The sequence below is a fragment of the Acomys minous genome, assembly GCF_964271855.1.
Source record: "Acomys minous genome assembly, chromosome: 17".
In the NCBI taxonomy this organism is placed as follows: domain Eukaryota; kingdom Metazoa; phylum Chordata; class Mammalia; order Rodentia; family Muridae; genus Acomys; species Acomys minous.
This window is the reverse complement of record NC_140500.1, coordinates 46,975,222-47,001,920: the sequence shown is the minus strand read 5'-3', so window position 1 is coordinate 47,001,920 and position 26,699 is coordinate 46,975,222. Positions and strand designations below refer to the sequence as shown.

The 26,699-nt window shown below is 39.6% G+C and overlaps 1 protein-coding gene across 1 annotated transcript; it reads right to left on the bottom strand.

Annotated features, from left to right (window-relative positions):
- Nucleotides 1-1,924: 1,924 nt before the first annotated feature.
- TMF1 (TATA element modulatory factor 1) lies at nucleotides 1,925-26,699 on the bottom strand. Its single transcript, XM_084765727.1, has 17 exons — nucleotides 26,422-26,699; nucleotides 23,060-24,237; nucleotides 21,216-21,319; nucleotides 20,114-20,240; nucleotides 18,323-18,428; nucleotides 16,844-16,986; nucleotides 16,120-16,286; nucleotides 15,458-15,614; nucleotides 12,139-12,231; nucleotides 11,620-11,776; nucleotides 6,914-7,106; nucleotides 6,522-6,591; nucleotides 6,225-6,317; nucleotides 4,635-4,736; nucleotides 4,224-4,376; nucleotides 3,124-3,249; nucleotides 1,925-2,161 (listed from the first exon to the last, which is right to left on the bottom strand). Exons 1-17 carry the CDS (start codon nucleotides 26,561-26,563, stop codon nucleotides 2,018-2,020), a joined length of 3,255 nt encoding a protein of 1,084 aa, XP_084621853.1. The 5' UTR covers nucleotides 26,564-26,699; the 3' UTR covers nucleotides 1,925-2,017.

Sequence of the window (26,699 nt, the reverse complement as noted above, 5' to 3'; positions counted from 1 at the left end):
TTTATTGCTATCAGACTTGTTATCCTGCCCTAAATATTAATTTTAAATCTAGCGAAAGTTATGAGGCTGCTTTCTACCATTAAAATACAGAAAGTTAATTTTATGACTGTGACTTTCACCCCAAAGACATTCATTCATGCTACAATTCAGAGCCCCGACAACAGAAAGCCTGTGTGGGACACAAGGAGCAAAACCAGGATCACTTGAATTACCCCCAAAACGTTCTCCAGTCTGCAAGATAGCTACTCACAGCTGTGTTCTGAAGTGCTGTTTAAAATGTAAGTAAAACTTACAGCTTATACTTGAAATCCTACCTTCTCATTGAGGGGAGGATGGTTTTAAGACCCTCAGGGAATGCATGAAACAGTGGAAGCTACCAGCCTCCAGCAAGACAGCCATTAAAGGAAGCACTTGCAGTTAACTTTTCGCTTTTTCACTTTAGGGACATTAAAGAACAAAGGGATTACCTGGACACAGCACCTCCACACTCTATAGTAGACTCAATAGCTGAGATGGCCAGGGACTGACAAGGGTGTGAATGTACTAGGCAGGTGGACTCACAGTGAAATTCCAGCAGGCTACTCTGAACGGCATACACTTAAAATTCTATTTCTGGAATGCCATGTATTTTTGGATTATTGTTGAACTTTAGCTAGAACCACAGAAAAGCAAAAGGAACAGATAAAAAAAGGTCTATGATAAAAGCAATTAAATAATTTTCAGTAATAAAAGCTATCAAAATATTGTACAGGTCTAAAACACAACCTGATTAACTTTTTTTTTTTTTTTTTTTTTTTTTTTTTTTGGTTTTTCGAGACAAGGTCTCTCTGTGTAGCCTTGACTGTCCTGGACTCACTTTGTAGACCAGGCTGGCCTCGAACTCACAGCGATCCACGTGCCTCTGCCTCCCAAGTGCTGGGATTAAAGGCGTGCACCACCACGCCTGGCTTGATTAACTTTTTAAAAGAAAGTAATGTAACAAAGTAACATTTAGAAGAGGGCACAACTATGTCCTAATGCTATTCTACACTACGTTTGCTTCAAGGAAAAAAAAATGTTGAACTCCACAAAACTATAAAATCCCCAAATTAAATGTACTCCTATTATTTTTCTGTTTTGCTATAGGGATTCTGTTGTAAGACATTAACTATAACTGTAAGAAATTAAACAAATAGTTTTTAAAGAGTAAATTGACTAGTTTTAAGAGCAAATTTTGTTAGTGATTTTATTTTTGTTAGATTTATTTTACAGTGTAGTAAAAGACTTCAAAATCACTTGCTACTGACACTATCATAATTTATTACAAGTAAGATTTCCTACTATCTAGATACACCTAGCTAATATTATTTATAGCTTTCTCTGGGTAAGTATCAAAAATATCCATATTTGTTCACACTACATTGTGGAAGTTATACGGAATGAAATTTCAAAACAAATATTTCTAAGTTTAAGTTACTCTTCAAATTTTAGACATGTCAGTGTGACTTCTGCTTTTAAAAGAAAACCTTTGTTTATAATTTAGTAGTCACAGGCTTAATAATCTTTTTACTTGAAGGTTTAAAACACTTTCAAGAAATATGGTGAAGATTTCAGTGTGAAAGATTTCAAAATTTCGATGTTAATATTACTCTGTAAATCTCTCAATATGTACAAACACATATAAATTAGATATAATACAGTTAATTATATGTCCATAATAATGTGAAAACACCAATCTCCCTTCCCAGGTGTGTTGACACTTGGATAAAGTAATAAATCTCTTTGCTGTTCAAGGCACAAAAAAAAAAAAAAGCTTTAAAAAATAAAATTTTAAGGACTAGTTTCAAAAATAAATTCAAATATTGCACAAAATAATTTAACTGCAAATATTACTATGTACTATAAAAGAATTTTTTAAAAAGTTTTTTACACTCTACAGCAAATCTCATTTTCTAATTCTACAAAAGAATTTATTGGAAGTCTACATTTATATATTAAGTGTTTACATTTAGTCTGATGGGAATACAAACTTCGCAGGTTAACTGAGCCTTTGTCTTAGAAGTTCATCTATTTGAGTTTTATACATATTTTTTACATCTTCAAGATCCAGGCGAAGTTCCTCTGCTTCTTCTGCTTTTTCTCCATACATCTGCAGAATAGTGTTGTATCTTTGATCCAAATCCTAAAAAATGTTTGTAATTTTTAATGACCACAGTTATTTCAAGTCAATACAAAAAAAAAATCACAAGTTGAACAAAAATATAAGCTCATTTCTTTAAGAGGAAAACAAAAACAAAAAACCTCATACCCAGTTTATCTAGGAATACAGAGCAAAAAAGAGGAACTTCTTTTAAAAGCTTGCTGAGGGGCTGAGGAGAGGGCGTAGTGGTGCCAGCACTTGCTGAGCAAGCATGAGGACCTTGCTTCTAACCCCAACACCCATCTAAAAAGCCATGTGTGCTGTATTTAACCCCGGATCTGGGTGTGCTGCCCAGTCAGCTAGCCTACCCACAAAACAGCAGGCTGGAGGCTCAGTGAGATCCTGGCTGAAGGGAATCAACAGGGTGGTGAGTGATAAAGCAAGATACCCACTTAGTCTTTTGGCTTCCTAGCATGCATCTCAGCACACATGTACATAACACACACACACATACACACACACACACACACACACACACATTTCTCCACTAAATCTACAATTCCCTCCAACTATGACTTAATCAGTCTCCTTCCCATTAATTTAAGTACCCTTGATGAGATTTTTTCGTGATAATTTGGTTTAGTATTGCTTGGCATGTATCCCACTGGAAAGTCTCCTCTAACAGTCAATTAATGTCCCAATAATGTGATGGAGCAAGCATTGAACCAAATACTACAAAGACCTGTGACGTACATGCTTGCTTTATCAAGCACTGGACAAAGAGAAGCTTGTTCTTTCCTTTGATTAAACTAAGCGTTCTGGGAAAACACTTTAGATAGGTAATGACACAGCAACAGAAATTCATCTTTCACATTCGTTACTCAACTATTGACTCCTTAATTTTCAAAGAAATTACAAAATCATACATATGCATTTTACGTAAACAGGCTATTTAGTAACTGGATTAAAACGTCTTAGAGCTCTCCTGAGTGAAGAGTACTTACTCGCAGCTGAACTCGAAGTTTGGGTGTCTCTTTCACTTTCTGCTCAAGTTCGTCATTCTGATTTGTTAGTTTAACTAGCTCCGCAGACATTATGGACCGAGTTTTTTCTAGGTTGCTAATTTCTAGCTGAGAAATATAAGAATAAAATGGTTTCAATAAAAACGTATCTTGTTTAATGCTCTTACAAACATAAAAATATTTAGTGTGTCATTTTTGAAGCAAAACAGTGGGAAAAGGGGACCTTAACTTTCTTTAGCAGTGTATTCTTTATAGGGTTCACTATGTAAGAAAGAAAAAAGAATACCGAATGATTTGTCTGAAAATGCAACCACATTTTTCTCTAAGAAAGTAATATACAACACACATCTTCCTTATCCTAAGCTAGAGGAACGAGGACACACGTTAAAGCTGTCCCTCCCAACAGGGTATCGCTAAAGCTTTCATCGCTCCCTGAGAAACTGAGCCGGCCTCTCAAGCACAGTACTGGGTGACATACATCAGCCCATATTAAGATAGCCCAAACGAGGAATAGGAAGAGGAAGAGGTACTCATTTCAGGTGTACAAAGTTTAACACTAAAAACTAAAAACACATCACACTTGTCACTCCATAAGCAGTGATTCTTACAGCTCCCTCCCATTGTACTCTTTCCTCTACGTGCAGGTCTCCTTCATTTTATTCACTCTTTCAAGCAGGGAAGGTGGGAAACTTTTCTGTGGCATATACAGGAGGGACAGAGCAAGCATGCTGGATCAGCACTTCCTTTTTTCCTATTGAGAAGAGATGCTGGGAAGGAATGGGCCATTTCCTGCTCAGATGTCCCTAAATCCTCTCTGAGGAGGCCATAACACAAGGCTCCCAGCATTTCCTAAGACACAGCAGGCAAATCTGCCTAATTCTGGCAGCCAGTCCATTAGGAGACTCAACCATTTGGCTCTAGTGTTTAATATTAATATATGTGATACACAATGGATTTTATATGTCACCAATTCATGTTATTTCCTAATGCACTCAAAATTCAGGTGAGATGAAGCCACTACTTACTGGGATCCATCACTTCACGGGATTCTATAGCATGGGATTTTATAGTTTTTCCAGTACCTGTAAATGACTAATTTCTCCTTCCCTCAGCTTTAACTGAGACTGCAGATTTTCAATAATGCTCGACCCTGCTCCCATCCTTACAGCTTCATAAAGATTGCTTCCACTGGCTGATGTAGACATTGGCCCAAACAAATGGTCATGAGACTCATCCTTTCAGTTAAAGAAAAACAAAGACAGTTATAATACGTTATGTTCTACTATCAGTTCAAAGAAAGATCCTGTTAGCTCTTGCTTTGAAATGTCTATTATGAGTTTTCTCAAAAGCATACAATCATTTGAATTTTTTCACTTTAAGGTCACAGTGACAGCCCATGTGACAACTCATGTTCCCTTTACCATTACTCAAGGTAAGAACTCAGCACATGTGAAAATAGAAGCCATTATGCATAGGCACATGTAAGCCATTACCTGAGACAGAAAAGATGTCTGTAGCCCTGCCATGTCCATGCCACTTACAGAGCTTGAGCGTGACATGGTGGGAGTACTAGAGACAGAGAACAGCTTGTGGTCCTTAGGGGAAAAAAAAAGTCTGTAAGACTGAAGAACAAACATAAAAGAAGCAAGAAAAATTTCTAGAACTAATGACAACAAAGGCATTAAATCTCTCCATGATATGCTATAGATATAATTTCTCAAAGCCAGAATACCTCGAGTATAAAAAGCATTTAAAAATTAAGAGCTGAGCTGGCAAGATGGTTCAGGTGCTTCCAAGCTTGACCTGATTTCAATCCGAAGACCCATATGGTAAAAGACATAAACAACTCCAGTATGCTTGTCTTCTGACATACATATATGTCATGGGAGATATATATATATATATATATATATATATATATATATATATATATATATATATATATATATATGATGCATGCACCCATGCACATATGTACACACACACACACACACAAAACATTTTAATTTAAAATTTAAAGCCTGCATTGCCCCATTTATATTATAACACAATTAGCCATAGGTGAGGTTTTTTGTTTTGGTTTGGTTTTTGTTTGTTTGTTTGTTTGTGTTTGTGCGTTTTTTTGGGGGGGGGGCTGTCCTGGAGCTCACTTTGTAAACCAGGCTGGCCTCGAACTCACACAGATTCACCTGCCTCTGCCACCTGAGGCCTGAGATTAAAGGTGAGCTCCACCACCACCCAGCTCAGGTGGTTTTGTTGTTGTTGTCTTTGTTTTTTTTATAATGAGAATTCTTTAGTGAAAAAGCCTGTAAAAGCTAACTATATCACGTTATGTAACATTATCAATTATTATTAAAGTTGCTAAAATTTCTGACATATCTACTTTACTTTAGTGTATGAAAAACACATTTTGTAAACAATTCCTTGGGAGCTAAGGAGGAGGCTTAGTGAATTAAAGCTTGGAGGCCAGAGTTCATCTCCCTAGAACCCATAGAAAAGCCAGGCAAATGTGGTGGCTGCCTGTGATCTCAGCACTCAAGAGGCAGAGACAGGATCCTTGAGGCAAGTTAGCTAATTAGACTAGCCAATCAACTTGCTCCAACTTCAGCAAGAAACTTGCCTCAATAAAACAATGTAGAGAAATAACTGAGGAAGATACCCAGTGTCAACTCTGCCCCCCCCACACACACACACATATACACACACACACACGCACGCGCGCAAAAAAACCACCACCAACAAAAAGCTTACTTCATTTACTCATCAGAAAGATACAGCAAGTCAGGTCTATTCTGAAGTAACCATTTTGCTACATTAGTTTCAGTGAGAAATCACAAAATTCCTTTTAAAAAGTGTAAAAGTTTCCACAATTCTAAACCAGTCACAGACCAACTTGAATGCACTCCAGTGTCTTCAGATCTGCCCTGCATAGTGTACTGACAATGCCACCACAACTCATCAGTCTAGTAACTTTAGAAGGAGGAAACACTTAAGACATCATTACATCTAAACCACAGACCAATCCATGGCCAATCACAACAGTTTGGCTCCACAAACCAGCTCAAACAAACACAACTCGGTACCTTTTCTTTCACTGTTTCTTGAGTGATAATGGTTTTCTTCCTTTCTTGTTCAACTTTCATTTTCTCCATTTCTAACTGATTGCACAACAGTGTCTAAAGGAGAGAGATACAGTGAGGTAACTGTGAGATACTAACCCATGATGAGTTAACCGCAAGGTTCAGAGTATGAACGACAAGCTCCCATTTCACCACCAAAGGCAAGACTACATATCGCCCACCTCACCTCCTCAGCAGCTCGCTGCCATCCCCATCCACCTCTAACGCAAGCCCTGGTGGGGAGCGAGCACTGAGAAATACCTTTTCTTTCCTTGTCTCTTCAACTGTTCTTACATATTCATCTTTAAGGTTTTCTAATTCAACCTGGTACCTAGTAAACCAGAAGGAATTAAACAAAACAGAGAAGGTGAGAGCACAGACTGTTACAACACCCAACTTGTTAAGCTCAGCTCCATGGTTAGTGTCATTTTATCACCACCTCAGACTCAACCTTCCAGCTGCCTGTCCCAGGTCACTGCAACTCACTCATCAGCTACAAGTGGAAAGTTTTTTTTTAAACCAGAACTCTGAGACTTAAAATGAGACTTTCAGTTATTCACTCAATGCAATGAAGCTAAAACCCAACAAAATACTTTCCAATGGTGCTTTAAAATGCCATGGAACCACAAAGAACACAACACACACATACTCACCGGTTACTTTCATCCTCCAGCTTTCTTAGTTTATTTTTCTCTGACTCTAGCTGGGCCTGAAGTCTACTGTTCTCCTGCCGTATCAGTGCATTCTGGGCCTCCACTGAAGACATCTGGATTTTGTTGGCAAGGAGCTCTTCTGTAGCTGCACGCTCTCTCTCAACTGCTGCAGCCAACAAGGTCTGCGATTCACCTGATTACAGAGGAAGAAAATGTGCAAGTTGGCATTCTCTCCTCTGAGGATTTACCTGGAAACGGAGTTATTCAGTAACAGAGTAATGAGTCAACAAATAGCACTAGAGCAACCAAACATCCACAGACAAGAATAGATCAATAAAAGATAATCAGAATAAGATAAAGATAGATCAATAAAATGAAGTTCTTCAAAACATTAAACTTGTGCAGTAGGTGAAGAGGATGAAAAGACAAACAGGCTAGGGATGGAGTTTAACTGGTTGTTTGTTTGCATAGCATGCATGAGGCCATCGGTTCATCCCAGCACTGCATAAGCCAAGGTTGGTGGAACACACCTAGAATCCTGAAGATTTCGCAAAAGAGGCAGGAAGATCAGGAGTTCAAGGCCATCCTTGGCTACCTGGAGAATTTGAGGTCAGTCTGGGCTATGAGACCCTATCTTCTCCCTCCCGCCACTTTTTTAAAATAAAAAGAAGGTAAAAAGATAGAATCTAAGAAGTGAAAATGTAGACAGTCTAGTTAAAAAATGAGCAAAAGCTATGAATAGACAGTTCATCCTAAAATGTGGACAGGTAGAAAATAAATATATGAAACAAATGCTCAGTATCAGTTATCATTAGGGAAAAGAACATTAAAATTATGAAATAGAAGAATTTCTGAATGGTAAATAAATTGAAAAAATAAAATAAAAAACAAGTTGGGTGTGGTGGTGCATGCCTTTAATCCCAGCACATGGGAGGCAGAGGCAGGTGGATCTCTTGAGTTCATGGCCAGCCTGGTCTACAAAGAGAGTTCCAGGATAGCCAAGGCTACACAGAAAAACCCTATCTCAACAAAACAAGGAAGAAAGGAAGGAAGGAAGGAAGGAAGGAAGGAAGGAAGGAAGAAAGAAAGAAAAAAAGAAAAGAGAAAGGAAGGAAGGAAGAAAAAAGGAAAAGACTAGGGCCAACCCAAAATGCTACCAAGGATGTGAACAAACTGGATTACTCCCTCAGATATTGCCACTATGAAAACAGTTCAGCATTTTCTCTAAAAACAAAGCACAAACACCTATATGGCCCAGCAACTACATATTTGATTCTTTATCCAGAAACATGAAATTTTACACCCACATTCACTCCTGATCATACATTTACAGCAGCTTTACCCATAGCTGTCAAACCCTGGAACCAGATCAGATACCCATGCTCATGTTACACTAACCACAGGCAGACGTTCTAGAGACAAGACTGAAGGATCGAAATGTTGATGACCTCTTAAAATGTATTTATTTATTTGTGTAGGCTACAAGTATATGAACAGAGCAATATTCTCTATTCAGTCATTTTCCTTAGCCAATTTCAATGTCCCAAAGTTTAACTAACAGAACAGGGTAGCTGCCCTGAACTGAACTCAACACTCTGGGGTAGTAACTTCTGTGTGCATTTCAGAAAATAATGCTGAGACAACAAAGCCACTTTTTCTTTCTTTCTTTCTTTCTTTCTTTCTTTCTTTCTTTCTTTCTTCCTTCCTTCCTTCCTTCCTTCTTTCTTTTTCTTCTTTTTGTTTTTGTTTTGTTTTGTTTCAAGACAGAGTTTCTCTGTTTTATAGAGCCCTGGCTGCCCTGGACTTGCCATGTAGATCAGGCTGGCCTCAAACTCAGAGATCTGCTTGTGTCTGCTTCCTGAGTGCTGGAATTAAAAGTATGCACCACCGTGTGCGGCTTAATAAAGCCAATTTCAATTGCCAAATATTGTCTAATTCTATTACTTTATTTTTATTTGTGTGTGTGTCTGTGTGTGTGTGTGCACGCACACGCATGTGCGTGCCTGTGTTCAGATGCCTCCAGAGAGGAGAAGAAGGGGTCATATCCTTGGAGGTGAAGTTACAGACAGTTGTAAGCCATCTGATTCAAGCATTGGGAGCTGAAGTCAGGTTCTCTGGAAGAGCATCAAGAGCTCTTAGCCACTGGACACTTTCTTCAGCCCCATAGCTTAATGTTTAAAATTTTTAAAAAGACAAATTTTTAGAAATGCAGACAGCTAGTGATGTCCAGGGATGTGTGACAGGAAGGGAGGATGCGAAGAGATGATGGGTGCGTATGCTTATAAGAGCAAGAGGAGTGATCCATGTGATATTGGGACTTTTTAGATGTTCAACATGGTGCATAAAAGAACCTACACAATTGGTAAAATTGTAAAGAACTAATACAAATAAAAATGGAACAATATAGAGGTTGGAGAGATAGCTCAGATGTTAAGAGCACTGGTTCCTCTTCCAGGGGTAAAGTAAAATTCCCAGCAACCACATGGTGGCTCACAACCATCTGTAATGAGATGTGGTGCCCTCTTCTGGCATACAGGCATACATGCAGGTAGAATACTGTGTACATAACAAAAATTTTAAAACCTTAAAAAAAAAGAAATCTAAATAACACTGATAGATTATGCCATGTCAACACATGCCTGCGGTATTATGTATTGATTTTGTAAAATGCTAATATTTGAAGAAATTAAAAAATACACACTGAAACTCATTATCAATACAAAATTTCAATGGAAACAAAGAAGCAGTGGATAAGGCTTGCCTGAGGTTTAACCAAACCAGTGGTTCTTTCCACTATTATTTTTTCAATGCTAATTGTTTAATATTTTTAATATATGTCTGTGCATGTCTATGCCAATTGTGTCCATGGATCTGCAGCAGTCAGAAAGAGGATCCTCAGAACTGGAGTTACAGGTGGTCGTGAGTCACTTGACAGGGTGCTGTAACTGAACATCAGCACCCGAGGAACTTAGCCATCTCTCCAGGGCAATTCTCCCTTTTTTTCCTTGTTAAGACAGACCTGGCAAGGTCTCCGAGTTACCTCATGCTCCCTAGTGTACCTATGATCTTCTTAGTACATTTTCCTATCTAGCAGTGGCTCTGCCTGTACTACAGGACATTACCACACATTCCTAAGGGCAGGCCAGCTTTGACCTAAAACCCACAAAGTGCCATGTTTTAGCTTTCATTTACTGCTGTTTATTCAATGCTAAATTAATGCTCACTGTAGAAGGTGCCAAGTTCAGACTAGAGGTGTAGCTCAGTGACAGAGCTTACTATGCATGCAGAAGGCCTGGTTTTGACTCCATCACATAAAAAGAAAACAAAGATGTCAATTTCAGGTATCATTCTTTATATCACATGGTCTCAAATATTTGTATATCTGAAAACCTAAAACTACACTTAAAATGTTTTTGTTTTAGCAGATGTTTCTTTTTCTGGACCAAATCTTACAAGGATTCTAAGTTGATAGAAAGGAGGCCCAGTTTCATTAGAGCAGCCCGAAGAGGCCTGCACCTATGCATTAAGCTTCTCCGTCAGCAAAACAGCAGCACCCAGGGTCCACTAAACACCACTTGAAAGCCAAGAGACTAGTTTCCCACCCTGCGATTGACAAGGAAAACACAAACAACACAACAGCAAACCCCCATCTGCTGACCCTCACTCATTTGCTTTGTCACTAAAACGTGCTATCTCTTCAGGTTATACATGAGATTTGTATGCATCAATTTTATAGGAGTTTGCTAGCTTCTAGTCTAGCTGTTAGATATCCAGTGTATACACACATACCACTGGCCTGAAACTAAAGAGAAACACCTTGACATCGTTTTCTTTATTAAGAGCATCGAGAAAAGCTCAAGGAGTGTGTGTATAAGGAAGCAGAATATGACATCATTAACAGCTGGGCTTGGTGGCACACACCTGTAATCCCAGCACTCTGGGAGGCAGAGGCAGGCAGCTCTCTGTGAGTTCAAGGCCAGCCTCGTCTAAAAGTGAGTCCAGGACAGTCAAGGCTACACAGAGAAACCATGTCTTGAAAAACAACAAAACAAAACAAAAAGACTCCATCCAATTTCTCTTGTAGGATTTCATCCTCATCTTCTTCAGATTTGCCTCTGCTCCTGGAATTCTACCACTACTTGGAATTGTATCTGATCCCTATTGTCCAGTTCTTGTGGACAAGCTAGAAAGGGGTCAGATGCACAATGGGTGAGGGACAAAGGAAAGATTTGTTTAGCCATCTACAAGAATAAGTGAAAGAATCAGGACTGAGGAGGCAGCTTAGTGAGGTGCTGGCTGTGTAAATACAAGGATTCCAATTGGGAGTCCCAGCACTCATAGAAAAGGCAAATAGACACAGGAAGATACATACTTGCATGCACACATGCACACACATGCAGACATGTGCGTGCGCGCACGCGCGCGCACACACACACACACACACACACACACGTAAGCAGGAATGTATGCACACACTAAATGAAATGGTAGGCAGTAAAGTATCTGATATACTGTGTAAGGAAAAATGTTTTTAAAGAGTCAAAACTGAGGTATCCATGAAAAAGGTGAAAAGACAAATCTATACATGTTAGACACAAAATGTCACCCACGAGATCAGGTGAATTTCAATGTCATTAACACTATCCTACTTCTACAAATAAGACAGCATGTCTCTTGCATCAAACATGGAGTATGAAAGAGGATACCAAGTCTATCGGAAAGATTCTTCTCTAGCGTCTCCCACGATGATGTCTGAGACCCTAGAGTTGCTTGTAAATTTTCTATCTGTCGAAGCAATGGTCTTGTTGTTGATGAAACACTTTGACTCAGTTCTTGGTTTCGATTCTCTGCTTCTTGGAGTCTCTGAATCAAAAAATTCTCACATTATTACCACTGACAGTAAAAAAAACACCAGCAAACATATAAACTTTAGTTTTTCCAAGAAAAAATAATTAGCTATCTTACAAAAAAAAAAAAGAAAGAAAAAGAAAATAATATTGTATAGCAATCTATCATGATGAAATTAATTCCTTTAAAACAAAATTAGAGATTTTCCTATTTTTTTCAGGGGATCACTTTGGTTCATATTTGCTACAAAAACACATCCAATGAATGGTATGTATAGTAGTAATGCTTTCAATCCAGGAACACTAGCCCAGCGAGTGGTCATGTTACTTCAAGAAGACACACTTTTGACCTTGCGCTTGGGAGAGCTGTGACAGTACCTGCTGAAGTTCACTGATCTCGTGGCGTAAGTAATCCTCTTTCCTGGCCGCTGCTTGCTCTGCTCGTTGCAGAGCTAGCCTAAGGTCCCCCACCTGCAGGACAGACAACACTCAGAGCATTAGCTGGAACGTCCTGCTGGAAACATCTATGCTGAGCACAAATCCCGTTCCTTAAGCAATGCTGTAAACATATTCACTATCTACTTAAGACAGCGCTCTGCTAGCCAAAGAAAAATATGCAAATACGCACAGCCCTGCCAATAAAATAGAGGAGAGATCAGAGCCACATGAGCTATAAAAATAAAGAAACAGCTGGGCATGGTGGCACACACCTTTAATCCCAGCACTCAGGGAAACAGAGGCAGGTGGATTTCTGTGAGTTTGAGGCCAGCCGGTCTACAAAGAGAGTGTAGGACAGCCAAGGCTGTTACACAGAGAAATCCTGTCTCAAAAAACTAACTAACTAACTAACTAACTAACTAACTAACTAACCTAGGCGTGGTGGCACAAACCTGCTTTTCAGTATTCAATTTCCAGGCCAGGTAGGCTACATAGAGTTCCAGATAGGTCTGTGTTACATAGCAGGCCCTATCTAAATAACAAAACAAAACTAAACCTAAAAGAGAAGGAGTGTGATGCTGTATGCTTACAGTTAACATCTATTTGGGAGTCTGAAACAATAGTTGAGTGTCATTTGCACAACACTGTTTCAGCATAAAAACAAGAAACAAGGTTCCATTCACACACAGCTGCACACTTTGTAACTGCCACAACTTTTTTTTTTTAAATACTGTGGCATCATATTTAACTAATCAGAAAATGGTACTGGTCATTATAGTCCTTAAGACATCGTCTGTAGAGCACACAAAGATGCACTGAAGCATTAGCAAGCCTGGCAACAACAGAATGGAACCCAACTCTAAATGCCCATCAGTATTATAATGTTTTCAAATGCAGCTACATGAACCCAAGCATTAAAAATAACAATCAATAACCAGGCTTGGTGATGCACACCTGTAGTCCCAGGACTTATGGAGGCAGAGGCAGACGGATCTCTCTGAGCTCAAGGCCAGCCTGGTCTACAAAGGGATTCCAGGACAGCCAAGGCTACACAGAGAAACTCTGTCCTGAAAAAACAAAACAAAACAACAACAACAAAACAACAATAAAAACACACATGCAAAAAAAAAAAACAATGTGTAAAAACTATTCTTTCTAAATGGAAAGACTATCACAGCCATGGCTATAAATTATTTAAGGAAAAATAAAAAAGCCTAGATGGAGATAATGTTAACAAAGTAACATACAAAATTAGCAATCCTTACACACCATGGTAGTTTTTAATGACAGTCCCACACCCTATTCCTTACTCACTCAATTTTTCTTTATTATTAAAATGTATTTTTAATTTGAAAGAATTTTTAAAGATAAAAAACACCAGGGTCTATGTGTATGTGTAAGTATACACATGTGTACCACATGTGTACAGGAGCCCAAGGAGGTCAAAAGAGGGCACTGGACCACCAGGAACTGAAGTTACAGGCAGTTATTAAGTGGCCATGTGAGTTATGGGAACCCAACCCGGGGGTGCAAGAGCAGTTAGTGCTCCTACCTGCTGAAGCATGTCTCCAACCCACCAGTCTAAAATAGTAACATTATGTGTATTTTCCGTATGTATATTTCTCTACAAAAGGTCTCTTGAAAGTGACAGAAATACATGGATATGTGGACCATGACATAATTTACAAGAGCAAAATACTGAAAGCAATCCAAACCCATAAAAATACAGCTGAAAATTACATAGCAGAGTGGTATAAAACACACTATCAGAATAGTCTGGAGAAATGGTTCAACTGTTAGAGACAAGACTTATAATGAAAAATATAAGAGAAGTCTACTAAGACCATAAATGAGCTATCAATGGTGTAAGTAGGAATCTTTCCTGTAAGAATGAAGCAGACACAAATGTGAATATTCAAAAGGCACACATACATATGTCCTTCCTCCATTTATAATACAAACACTGAAGAGTAGGCCCAATACTGATAAAGTGGTTATTATGTTTAGAGTAAAAGGAGCAATAGGGAGGGGATAAATTAGAAGCAAAGTTTTCATTTGTAAATAATTTATCCACCAAAAATGTAAAATAAAACCTACAGTTAGCCGGGTGTGGTGGCACATGCCTTTAATCCCAGCACTCAGGAGGCAGAGGCAGGCGGATCTCTGAGAGTGAGGCCAGTCTAGTCTACAGAGTGAGTCCAGGACAGCTAAGGCTACACAGAGAAACCCTGTCTCAAAACAAAACAAAACAAAAAACAAAAAACACCCACCAAAAGTTAACTGAGGTTGCTGAAAATAATTCTGTGTGTTTAGAACAGTGCTTGGGAAGAGATGTCTGCATACATTAAGACCTATTGTGGAATGAAGCTATAGCTCACTAGGGCAGTACTTGCCTAGCACACAAATGGCCCTGGGCTGGATCACCTGCACTGATGAAATCAAACAAAACGAACTGTAATGAATATTTACAGCAGCCTCATTAATTGTAGCCAAATGAAGTAAGTATCTCAAATGTTCAATATACATATAAAATATTTTTATATAAATAACACACACACATATGCACATATGGTTTTTCAAGACAGAGTTTCTCTGTGTAGCCCTGGCTATCCTGGAACTCGCTCTGTAGACCAGGCTGGCCTTGAACTCAGAGATCCACCTGCCTCCACCTCCCAAGGGCTAAGATTGATAGTGTGTATCACCATGCCTGGCAGTATTCCATGATTCTGTAAACACAGTATGCCAAACTTTTTTCTTTCTTCATTGAGTTAATAAACTTCCAGAAATGTTACAAAAGTATTCAAGAACCAACTATATAAGGCAGTCTCTTGAAACTGTATGTTTTATTTATATGTGTGTGTGTGTGTGTGTGTGTGTGTGTGTGTGTGTGTGTGTGCAACAGGATACCTCCTAGTTTCATAAAACTCTCTTTCCTCTGGCAGTACCAGGCCCTCTGCATATAGGAGCAGACACTCTACCACTGAGCTGTATCCCCAGCACTATACACTCATAAACCTATATGAAACTCACAGAAAACCAAGCAATAACAGTATGGTGTGTGCATCACACTAGGGACATTTAAAAACATACACAAGTAAGGTTTGTACAATCCAGTACCCTAAAAATGCTAGTAACATAGTCACAGACATCTCCCAGATTTATCTCATGAAAGAACAGATTCATATTTGTTAGCAAACTGTTTCACTTTGTAGAAACATAAACAAACACATAAAAGGCGGCTTTAGCCATCACTGCCTACCTGAAGTGCTAATGCCTCTTGCTGCTGACGGGCTTCTTCCTGGGCCTTCTCCAGTGCCCCAGAAAGTTCTTCTTTAGCCTTCATCTCACGCCTTAGAGCAGCTTCCTGTACCTCACTGTCCTTAGCAGCATTGGCTTTGTGAAGATCAGTAAGTTCTCTTTAAAAAGTAGATTCATATTTTTCATTTATTAATAGAACAATGCATAAGTAAACACATACTACCACTAATGCAATGTCTATGTACCAAGGAAATCTCAAAACAGCAGCAAGCACATCTTACAATAACATTAACCATTATAATGACCCTGTTGGACTTGCTTTGTCTAAAAACAAACTCACTTATAGACAAATCTATAAATGCTGCTAGTACTCAGATAATAGAAAAGAGATGAGCTGGAGAGATGGCTGAGTATTTGAGAGCACTGGTTGTCCTTGCAGAGGACCTGAGTTCAATTCCCATCACCTACACAGCAGCTGACAACTGGCTGAAACTCCAGTTCTAAGGACACAACAACCTCTTCTGACCTCCTCGGGCATATGGTACAGAGATATGCATGCAGGCAAAATACCAATGCACATATAATAATTTTTTAAAAAAGAAGGAAAAGGGACTTCTTCAACCTCCTACAGTGATAGCAGAAAACACACTGCAAATTGCATACCTGTACGCACTATCTAGGGCAGCCTGAGTACTTCGGCTCTTTTCTTCAAGTTCATCCATATCTACTTGAAGCCGGCCAAGATCTTTTTCCTGGCGTTCTACCACAGAGTTCAGCTTTTTAATATTTTCTCTATGCTGTTTCTCAACCTCTTCTTTGCCATCAAGTACCTATGTTATCAAAACAGACATGAGCACTTTTCAATAAATGCTGCCATGGTAGACAATGTATTCCAGGAATCTCTTAACACTGGTTATAACTTGAATAGGAAATGTGGCCCAATGGCACATGTCTGAACATGTGCTCTGCTCGTGGTAAGTTTTGGAAAGCTGTGGAACCTTTGGCTGGAGGAAATGGATCAGTGGAGAACAGACCTTCAGGGTTGGCCCAGCCCCACTTCTCTACTTCCTGGGTTGGCACCATGTAACAGTTGTCATGCACTTGCCCCCATATACCAGGCCTCTCTCTGTCACACCTCTCCCACTACCATGGAGTCTCATGCTCTGGAACCCCGAGTCAGAGGAAACATCTCCTTCAAGCTGTTCGTGTCAGGGCAAGTATCAGGTCACGGTGGACATTAGGTTACATATCAACTATTCATTTATCGATTAAACTAAAGCCTTCTTCTTGCATGACATCCCATTACATCATTCTGAATGTTCCTCAGCCATAGCCAATCACAGAAGGTAGGAATAATACATATTCGGAGAGCAATGACCCTGGTCACCTGTCTTAAATGTTGTAGCTCATCTTCTAGCTCCTTGGCTTTTCTATTCAGCTTCGTGATAAGGTTTTCATTGTCTTTATCTTTGGCTCTTAATTTCTTAATGATGTTGGAATTATGTAGCTGCTGCTTTGAAAGTTTTTCTCCTGGTGATTGTAACAAAACAAAACAATGACTGCCTAAGAACCTTACAGAAAACTTTATCTAACCAGTAGCATACAATGAGCTCAAAATACCATAAAAAACCCTTAACTCCACTGTTAAAACACATTTGGGCAAGAATTATCAATACACACTGAAATTATTACCTGAAAGGAGTCTAGGAAACAAGATACAAGCAGTCCTTGTCTAGTCTTTAGCCTCAAACTCAGGGTCCTCAGACTACCACAGCCTCCCAAATGCTGGGACTACAGGTGTGTACCACCATACGCAGCTAACAGCTGTATTTTAAAATTGACTATATACCCACATTTCCTGCTTATAAAATAGGTTCCTAAGAGACAGGAAGTATGTCATATCTAATATTGTACCAAGTAATATCCAATATACTTACTATTTTAAAGAATTCTTATTTAAGTTTTTTAAAAGTTGGGTAAAAGTAATTTCAAATAAAGTGACTAGTTCCAATTGTCCTTAAATTCTACACATGGTCTAAAACATTTATATTCAATGACTTAAGAAATGTTCATTGTGCATTTGTAATATGAACATTGTAAAAACAGAAGATCCAACATTAACAATCATTAAAATAATTGCAATACTGCCATACAATGAACTTTGTACAGCCATCAGTAATGATATGCAAAGCATTTAACACTACAGTGATATACAAAGAAGGCTGCATATGCAATAATGATCTTATCTGTGCTTAAAGATGCAAACAAAGATACACTGATGAAAACCAGACCTCCAAGATTAAATTTAAAAAATAGGCTAAATGCTAAAACCACATCTCATCACACTTAAACTAGGGACTCCGAGACCTTCTGAATGCTGGAATTCCAGCCTTTAGATAATTACAGCTTTGTATAAACACTGGCCTCTTTTATGGCTTGTTATAAGCTTGTAAAGGGCAGCAAATTTCTGTCTAGTCTTCGGCGACTTAAAGCCCACCTCCCTAGAACAAAAGCTACATAGCATGTAGTTCTTCGATACATTCTACCCCATTCTCCCATAAACCATCACAAGCCCCTTCTGAGGTTAAACCCACACCGTCCTCACTTTCCTCCCACTCCCCCTCTCCTTTCCTTCTTGTTCCTCCTGTTCCCTTCACATGTGTTCCCTCTTCTTTTCTTCCTTTTCTGAGGACTGTTGCTGTGTTACTCAGTTATCACCAGATCCTCCAGCCTCCTGTGTAGCTAGGACTGCAGTGTGCACCACTGTATCCCACGCAGTACTGGTGATTAGGAAACACGTACTACCTATCACACACTGAATACTTCCTTTTCTTAGACTGTTTTTAGTAATCAACAAAATACCCACCTTCTTCCATTAAACCTTGAATCTGTTCATCTTTCTCCTTCAAAAGGTCTGCAGTTTGACTACTATTTAATCTAGTGGCAAGTTCTTCCTTTATGGTTTTCACTTCCTAATTTTAAAAAGCTGTGGTTAGCATAAAGAATTACTTTCATTCGAGGTATATTTTTCCAGTTTTCCCCTGTTCAAAGAAGCCACCCACCCACAATCACATTCCCATAGTAAATACGTCAGTTTAGTCATTTATCTAGTTAACTAAGACAAAGAAAGAAACAGCTTTGAATGCCACATAAAAGCCAACATTCACCAGTTCTGTGAGCAAGTTTTAATATGGAAATACAAGTGAAGATAACTTCACTGTCCTTCAGTATCTCTACACATGTAATCTATACGTTAGGCTTTGCATCTGGAACAACACAGCAGTATTGTTTTTTGGTTTTTTGGTTAAGTGTGTCATATTATCGCTGGTGTCTGAAATGAGCTAGCTAATTAAAGCAACCAAACATGAGCCTTTGTGTAAGAGTTCACACAGAAAAACAATAAATTACGATTAACATCAGTCAAGAAGTAGGACAGGGGTCCTAAAAAATGGCGTGGCAGTTAAAAGCACTTGCCACTAAGCCTGGTGGCCTGTATTTGATGTACAGGATCACGTGGTAGAAAAAGACAAGCATCTTCTACTGCAAACGCTCCTAATCTTCCTGTGTGTGTATGGTATGCCAAGTGAGTGCACACACAGAGAAATTAAAATTTAAGAGATTAGTAATAATAAGGTGGGAAAACAGTCTAATGTCAAAAAGTTAATGTATATACCAAGTTATTAGTAACAGCTAGGACTCGAATTAACAATTGAATTGTTAGTATATTAACATAGTTGTTAGCAACTGTTCCTAATTGGGAACATGGCAACAACAGCTCAATTGGCATGGCTTTGCTCCCAAGGGCATTTGGCAATCTCCGTTAACTAAGCAGGGAAGGTCTGACTACAATGACTTGGAGAGGCTGAGGATGCTACTAAGCATCTTACAGCAGAGTACAATAGGCCCCATAACAGAATTAGCCTCCTAAATGCCAACTGCAATTGAAAATAGGAATGTCAAAACATGTCATTGTTACTTACAACAGAAGGAGTCATTAGCCACTACAAACTACACTTTTAATTTCAACTTAAAGACGTACACATGCTTGAGGTGGTAGGAAAATGGGACTGATGATTACTTTTAAAATGTACATAGCATCATTTAGGTTTGTTACTTATTCTGATGGAATTACCACTTTTAGCTATCTTAATGACCTTGGCTATGTATCTTGCAAGGATTCATATATAAATTACATAAATACCTATTTAAAGAAAATTTGTGTGTGTGCATGTACACATTTGTATGCATAGCTGGGGAGGATATAGTGGACTTCAGATAACTTCTCTGATTCCTGCTCCACATTATTTTTCTGAGAAATGGTCTGAACCTGGAGCTCATCACTTTGGCAAGGCTGGCTGGCTCCGGAGCTTTTTAAGGAGCCCCTACCCCAGCACTGGGGTAACAAACGCCTGGCTTTTACATGGGTTCTGCAGTTCCAAACTCAGGTCCTCATGCTTGCTGAATGGGTTCAAAGCCAACTGAACCAACTCTCCAATCCCTAGATTTCTTTAAACTATCAAAATCTACCAATTTTAATATACCAAAATTCTGCAATTTACTTGTTAATAAATATATTCCATGTTTTTAATATTTACTTTTTTTCTAATACCAAAATATGAGATCATTCATGAGTTCTATAAAGTTTAATTTCAATTACCTTCTTAGCAGCATCTCTCTCTTTGCAGGCTAGTTGAACTTTCTTTTCTGCTTCTGCAATTCTCTGAGTAAATTCATCTTTCAGGGAAGAAATACTACTACTTTCTTCTTTTACTCTGAACATTTCACTAGATTCAAAATATATGAGAATGAAGACACTGTTTAACAGTCCAGAGGTAATGAGGTCAGTTCCCAAAATGCAGGTTTTCTCCAATATAGCATATTCAAATAGAACTAGGTGAGGTCTATAATATGTATTCTGTTTTGTTTTTAAGACAAGGTCCTACTATAGTACAAGTGTCTTCTCTAATTCATCCTCCTGCCTGTTTCTCTAATGGGATAACAGAGAGGCGTCATCATGCCTGGCCAGCCAATTACTTTTTCAAAGAAAAATTACTTGCTAAAGTTACTTTATATACTTCTTGGTGATGCTCAGGACTGAGCCCAGGGCTATGCATGTTAGGAGAATGCTCTACCCCAGACCTATATCCTCAGCCCTACTAAGTTAATTTTTAAAAACATCTAACCAAACCCACTGGTGAAAATGTCACCAATATTAGATATGTAACACTAAGACAAAAGTAATTGTTTCAAGTCTAAATCTTCTGTGTCACACTTCCTGAATAATCTCAAAGTAAACCAATTCAGTGTTTTTAACTATTGGATTTCAATTTTCACTAAATATGTATTTTAAATCACTAATACTAAAAGAATAAGAATATATATCTATATGTATTTTTATGAAACATTTTTCAATGCCAAAGATAATATGGTAAAGATAATTTGAGAAAAAAGTCATCTTTAAATATGTTTATAACTGAAGTGCTACTCAATTTCCAGTGCCTATAAACAAGTTAAATGGCAAAACATTTTGTAAAGACTTATATAGAGTGTTTGCATACATGCATATACCAGGCATGAGCCTGGTACACTTGGAATTATGTGGTTTCTGGGAACCAAACATGGGACCTGTGCAAAAGCAGCAAGTGTTCTTAACCACTAAAGCATCTCTCCGCCCCCAAATCATGAAGCACTTTAATTCTAACACAGCACATTGGCCTGCACATCCTGTGTGGAATCCCCTGTGTGCTCTGAATACTTACTCCTTCAGGTTATCGTAGGCTTCTTCTAGAAGTGCTTTTTCCTTACTCAGAGATAATAGCTGAGTCTCCCTCTTTTCTAGTTTCTCATTCAGAAATTCAACTGTCTGGGTAAACAGAACAAACACAAGTCAATAATTTGTTATGCAGGTAAAGAGCTGCAGAACAAAAACAAAACAAAAAAAAGAAGGCCAAGTAAGGTTCCAAAATTCTGATAATGTTTCACATTCAGTTTAGTAGTAGCTAGATATCCTACTGTAGTCTTATTATTCTTTAGCCCAAATATGTAATTTTTTAAAACTATTATCCACTGCACTTAAAAATAAAAATAATTTTAAAAAAAAACATAAGCAGGGGGCTGGAGAAATGGCTCCACAGTTAAGGCCACCGGTTGCTCTTCCAGAGCACCAGGGTTTAATTCCCAGTACCTACATGGCAGCTCACAACTGTCTGTAACTCCAGTTTCAGGGGATCCAATGCCCTCAGACAGACAGACACAGACAGACAGACATACATACATACATACATACATACATACATACATACATACAGGCAAAACACTGAATCTCATAAAATAAGTAAATAAATCTTTTTATAAAAACCTGTAAACATTTAATTTAGATTTTCTATCAGTACAAAGCTAACAGAAGTAATCATCTCATGTCTTAGGTCTTGCTAAGGCAGTGATAAACTTAACTGTAAAGGGAGAGAGAGTACCTTTCAGCTTCAAAAAAGTCTTGTCTAGTCAGAACAGACTAAAAACATTGAAGACATGAAGAGTAACTAGTGCTACCTCTTAAGGACTCCAAGTACCAGCACATCCTCTATGGTTGCTACTGCTCATTCAAAAGCATAGCATCACATAGCCAGGAGTGGTGGCGCACGCCTTTAATCCCAGCATTTCGGAGGCAGAGGCAGGCGGTTCTCTGTGAGTTCGAGGCCAGCCTGGTCTACAAAACAAGTCCAGGACAGCTAGGGCTACACAGAGAAGCCCTGTCTCAGAAGAGGAAAAAAAAAAAAGTATACCATTGCATTTTGTTCCTGAATAATATTAAACCCAGGGAACAGAATCTGCTGCTTTCAAAAGTGTTAAGTAAAGCAACACAGAGCATTTGTAGTACATTTCTCCACATATATATAAATTTCAGAAGTCTATTTAAAAAGCCAGCTCTCATTCAATTTCTAAGAATCGGGGGAAAAGCTGTGGTGTAACATTAAGGAATTGACACCATTCTCTCTTGTATGTATTAGGGAGAAAGTAATTTGTTTCCTAAGTTTTCCTTTTACTCCTTGGGCATGTCCTTTTCCCCTTCATGTAAGATAGCTGACAACAGATTAAAAAATAATAATAATAACATGAGAAACCAAGCCAAAACACTCTAAGAAGTATACTTGCTATATCAATGAAACATCAACATTAGAATATTAATCATAGGAAAGCACCAACAGTATTCATATAAAGCCAAACTAAAAGATGAAATCCAAAATTTTCCATAAATAGCATATACATGCAAAACATTTTGATACAAAAATAGTAATATTCAGGTTGTTTTAACATGTTTATCTTCAGAAGAATTAAAAGATGTATGTGGCATAAACAGTCATTCACAAACTGAAATAAGGCTGTACAGAGCATAAGAGATGTAAACATTAAGCTTTTTAAAAATGTCTTAGTCTACCATATCTGCTTTACAGGAATTTCAAGTATTTTAACATAAATAATTATTTATTTAAAGGTCCTACTGCTACAAGTGATCAAAGATCTATTTTTTCAAATCATCACACACCCATTAAAATGTTTTCATCTGTGAAACATACCCCAAACCCCTCTTCTACTTTGTAGTTACCTTGCAAACATCTTCTTTCTCGGGCCGGGCTTCTGGCTGACTCTCAGCATCTTCACACTGCTCAGCCACAGGTCCAGAAACAGAATGGCCTTCGTTTACTGGTGTAGAAGCAGCCACCGTGTCTGGCTGTTCGCAGTTAACAGGAGTAGCACTTCGGCCACTTTCCTCCAATTCTGCATCCTCAGAAGGTGCAATTAACGTCTCATTTTCTTCATCTTTTTCTTCAGTGGACTCTACTACTTTAGTCTTTGAGGCTGAAGGATTCACTACTGCAGGTACTAAAGCATAACCCTTGCCTGGCAGTTCATCGTCTGAGTTGATTTCGCTTACACTCCGGCTATCTAGAGACTGCACACTAAAGGAGTCTATTCTTTCAAAGGCGTCTGACGAGCAGCAGCTCTCATTGAGCTTCTGGAAGTCATCTAGGCGCCCATACTCAGGACAAGCAGATGCCGAGAGGAGCTGGAAGGAGGTCTGCATGAGGTGAAGACTCGACTTTGCATCTGAAGTCTCCTGCCTTGAGCTAGCTGAGCTCTCACTTATTACGCTCTCATGGTCTAACACTTCAATATCACTGGTGGTGGACGTGCCCGACGAGAAGGAGCTGACAGGAGGGGAAGGCGTGTTGCTCTGCCTGTCTTCATGTTTTTGTTCTTTAGGTTCCAAAGCCACATCCTTAGTTTCTGCTGTGAGAGACTGGGTGGCCGTGGGAGATGCATCTTCTGTTGCTGTGTTTACATCAACTACGTCTTCAGACACCTTCAGCTGCACTGAGGGCACCTTCACCTCAGGCTCTTCACTAGCCGTTTCCTCATGCTTGCCCTCAGGCACAGGTGAAGGAGTGCCCCCGGCTGGCACTTCTCTCGCCTCTGACTCAGCTGTTTCAGAAGTCCTGGGCTGGCCAGGGGATGATGATTCCTGTAAACTGCTTTTCACTTCTTCTTCTGGCCGCTGTGATTTAGCAGGAGGTTTTGATACCACGGGACTCTTCTGAATGGTCTGGACATCCGATGGTGAGAGGAAGGCACTGAAGAAATTTTCAGATTCATCTACTACGGTCCTTCGAACGGGCTTTGTAATTGCTTTAGGAGAGGCTGTTGGGGGGCTCTGAGGTTCAGTGCTTGAGTTCAATCCCCAGGTTGAAGTATCCCATCCTCCACTCACAGGGGGACTTATTCCTTTGACAAAAACAAACTCAGTCATTAAATAGAACATATCTAGCATTAATATTTTAACCATCATCAGAGGTATCAAGTGAGAGAAAGGTCTATGAAAAAAAAATCCTGTAACGTGGAGCTGTTAAAGTCTTTGTTTACAGCATCACTAATTAGTTTCCAGGATAACTTTGGGTGTAAAAAAACAAACAAATGAACAAAAAATAGAACCAAGCTGGGTGTGGTGGCACATGCCTCTAATCCTAGCACATATGAAGACAGAGGCTGGTGCATCTCTGTGAGTTCAAGGCCAGCCTGGTCTAAAGCAAGTCCAGGACAGACAACGCTACGTAGAGAAACCCTGTCTCAGAAGAAAATGCAAACAAACAAACAAACCAAAAATAGAGCCAGTGTGTGCCAACTTGAGAGAGTCTACAAACAAGTCCCAGACCAGGCTTGGCTTTGCCTAGCCAAAGCAAGTATGTTACCCCTCTCAGCACAAGCTTAACGTAATGGTATAGGTTTTATAGCCCTTATGAAGTCCCAGAGACCCTCACTAACAGGTCACAAGCAGTCACAGCACTATTTAGCCACACAATCATTTTACTCTTGGACCATTAGAAAATAAAACTCAATTATAAGCTAAACAGACAGCGACACTCAAGACTGAACCTGAGATAGTGGAGATATTCTTTCCCGAAAACCGTAATTTAGCTGATGTGAACACTAAGTTCTAGGGAATAAATTCACTTTTATGTACTTATGGACCAGTCTGCAAGTTCCTCCCTCTTCAAGCCCAAGGTATTTCTTTACATGTTTTGCAAATGAGCAAAATCACCCAAACTGTGTGCAAGTGGAAGTTGGCAGAGAGGGCACACATTAACTGGAGACACGTTGAAAGCCAAGAAGCCCTTTAACAAGGTCTATCCTTTAATAGGATTCCAAAGCTTCCTGGAATGAAGTGTTGAGGAAACTCTGAGTTGGGGACAGAGTCTTTCATTCATTTGTTCAGTGTATGAAAAACTGAAAATGAAGCTTAAAGCAAGATTAATTCTGAGAGTTTGCTTGGACCTGCTAGTCAGATTAGGACTACAAGTTAACTAATTATCATCCTCACGTATGCCAAGGTTTAAATTTACCTCTTGAAAAAACCTGGTATGAAATTGCAGTTACTTTTGCATTCACTTAAACTATCCCATTCCTCAGACCCATGTCGTTTTGTAATTCAAAACACAGCACAACACGTGATCAATGAAAATAGCATTTAAGCAAACTTGACTCCATTCCAGACAACCTGCCCTTAAAAATAAATTATACAGTACTATTCATGCCTCAGGTTTCAGGGTAGGGGATAAAGAGTATCTTTATATTTGAAACTTATTTGATCTCAAGTTTAGTAACTCAAACTCTATAGAGTCCAACAGCAAAAAGCAAGAGAAACCCTGTCTCAGAAGAAAATACAAAATGCTGCTCAATAGTAAGGCTGTGTAACACATAGAAAGAAAAGGATCATGACATACCTCCAAACATACAGAAACTAAGATAGCAATGGTTCAAACGTAGGTTCTTAGTCTTTAATAATGTACAAATAAAACCAGAAAGTGGTCAAGTACTCTTTTCATCCAAAGGTTTTGCACTCCCGTGTCCGTTGCCACACTCGTAAAGGTGCGCAAGAATACCTCAGACTTAAAAGACACGACACAAGTAACTGAAAACCCTAGAAAGAGTGATTTCAGTCAGTCTGCAAGACCTGGTTCCGCAGAAAAGGAGCTACTACAGTTGGGAACTCTTGCAACACGCAGTCCCTTGGTCCTATCCCCAGGACACTCTGTGCCTCACCTGGAGCAAGTTACTTAAGCATTGTGAGTTCCGTTTAGCCCTTCTGTGGAACACCTCCGCTACCGGCCCTGACTCGGGATCTTCTAAAGACAAGGAAGCTTTCTGTAAAGTCTGTGCTACCAAGCGTGAAGTGCCCGGAAAGCGCTACCCGCCCGGCTCCCTGACTCGGAATTGACATAGTTCGGACCCAGGACGCAAACTGCGGAAGACGGCGCAGCAATTAGGGCTCCGAGGCTGTGTGCAGGTGGGGCCTGGGGTCAGGGCCAAACCGCAAGCTGACACCTGAGGCCAGCAGGGCCCGCACCCGGGCCGAGGCAGGCGGGCTGGGGTCTGACGGGGAGCAGGCGCGACACCCTGGTGCCACCTTACCCGGCTCGCCGTACGGGATGGCCTCGGCCCAGGCGCTCGGCTCCTCCTCCTGGATGTCCAGGACCCTGTCGATGGACTTCTGGGCCTGGGACAGGGCCTGCTTGGCGAAGCTGGACAACTGCGAGGCGTTGAACCAGCTCATGGCCCCTCCTCAGCGCCGGCTCCCGCCGGCTTCGGCGGCCTCAGCGGCGGCTCCAGCCCACCGCCCCCCGCGGCCGCCCCGCAGCTCCAGCACAGCTGAGCCGGGCGCCTCTGCGCATGCGCCGCCCTTCCACGTA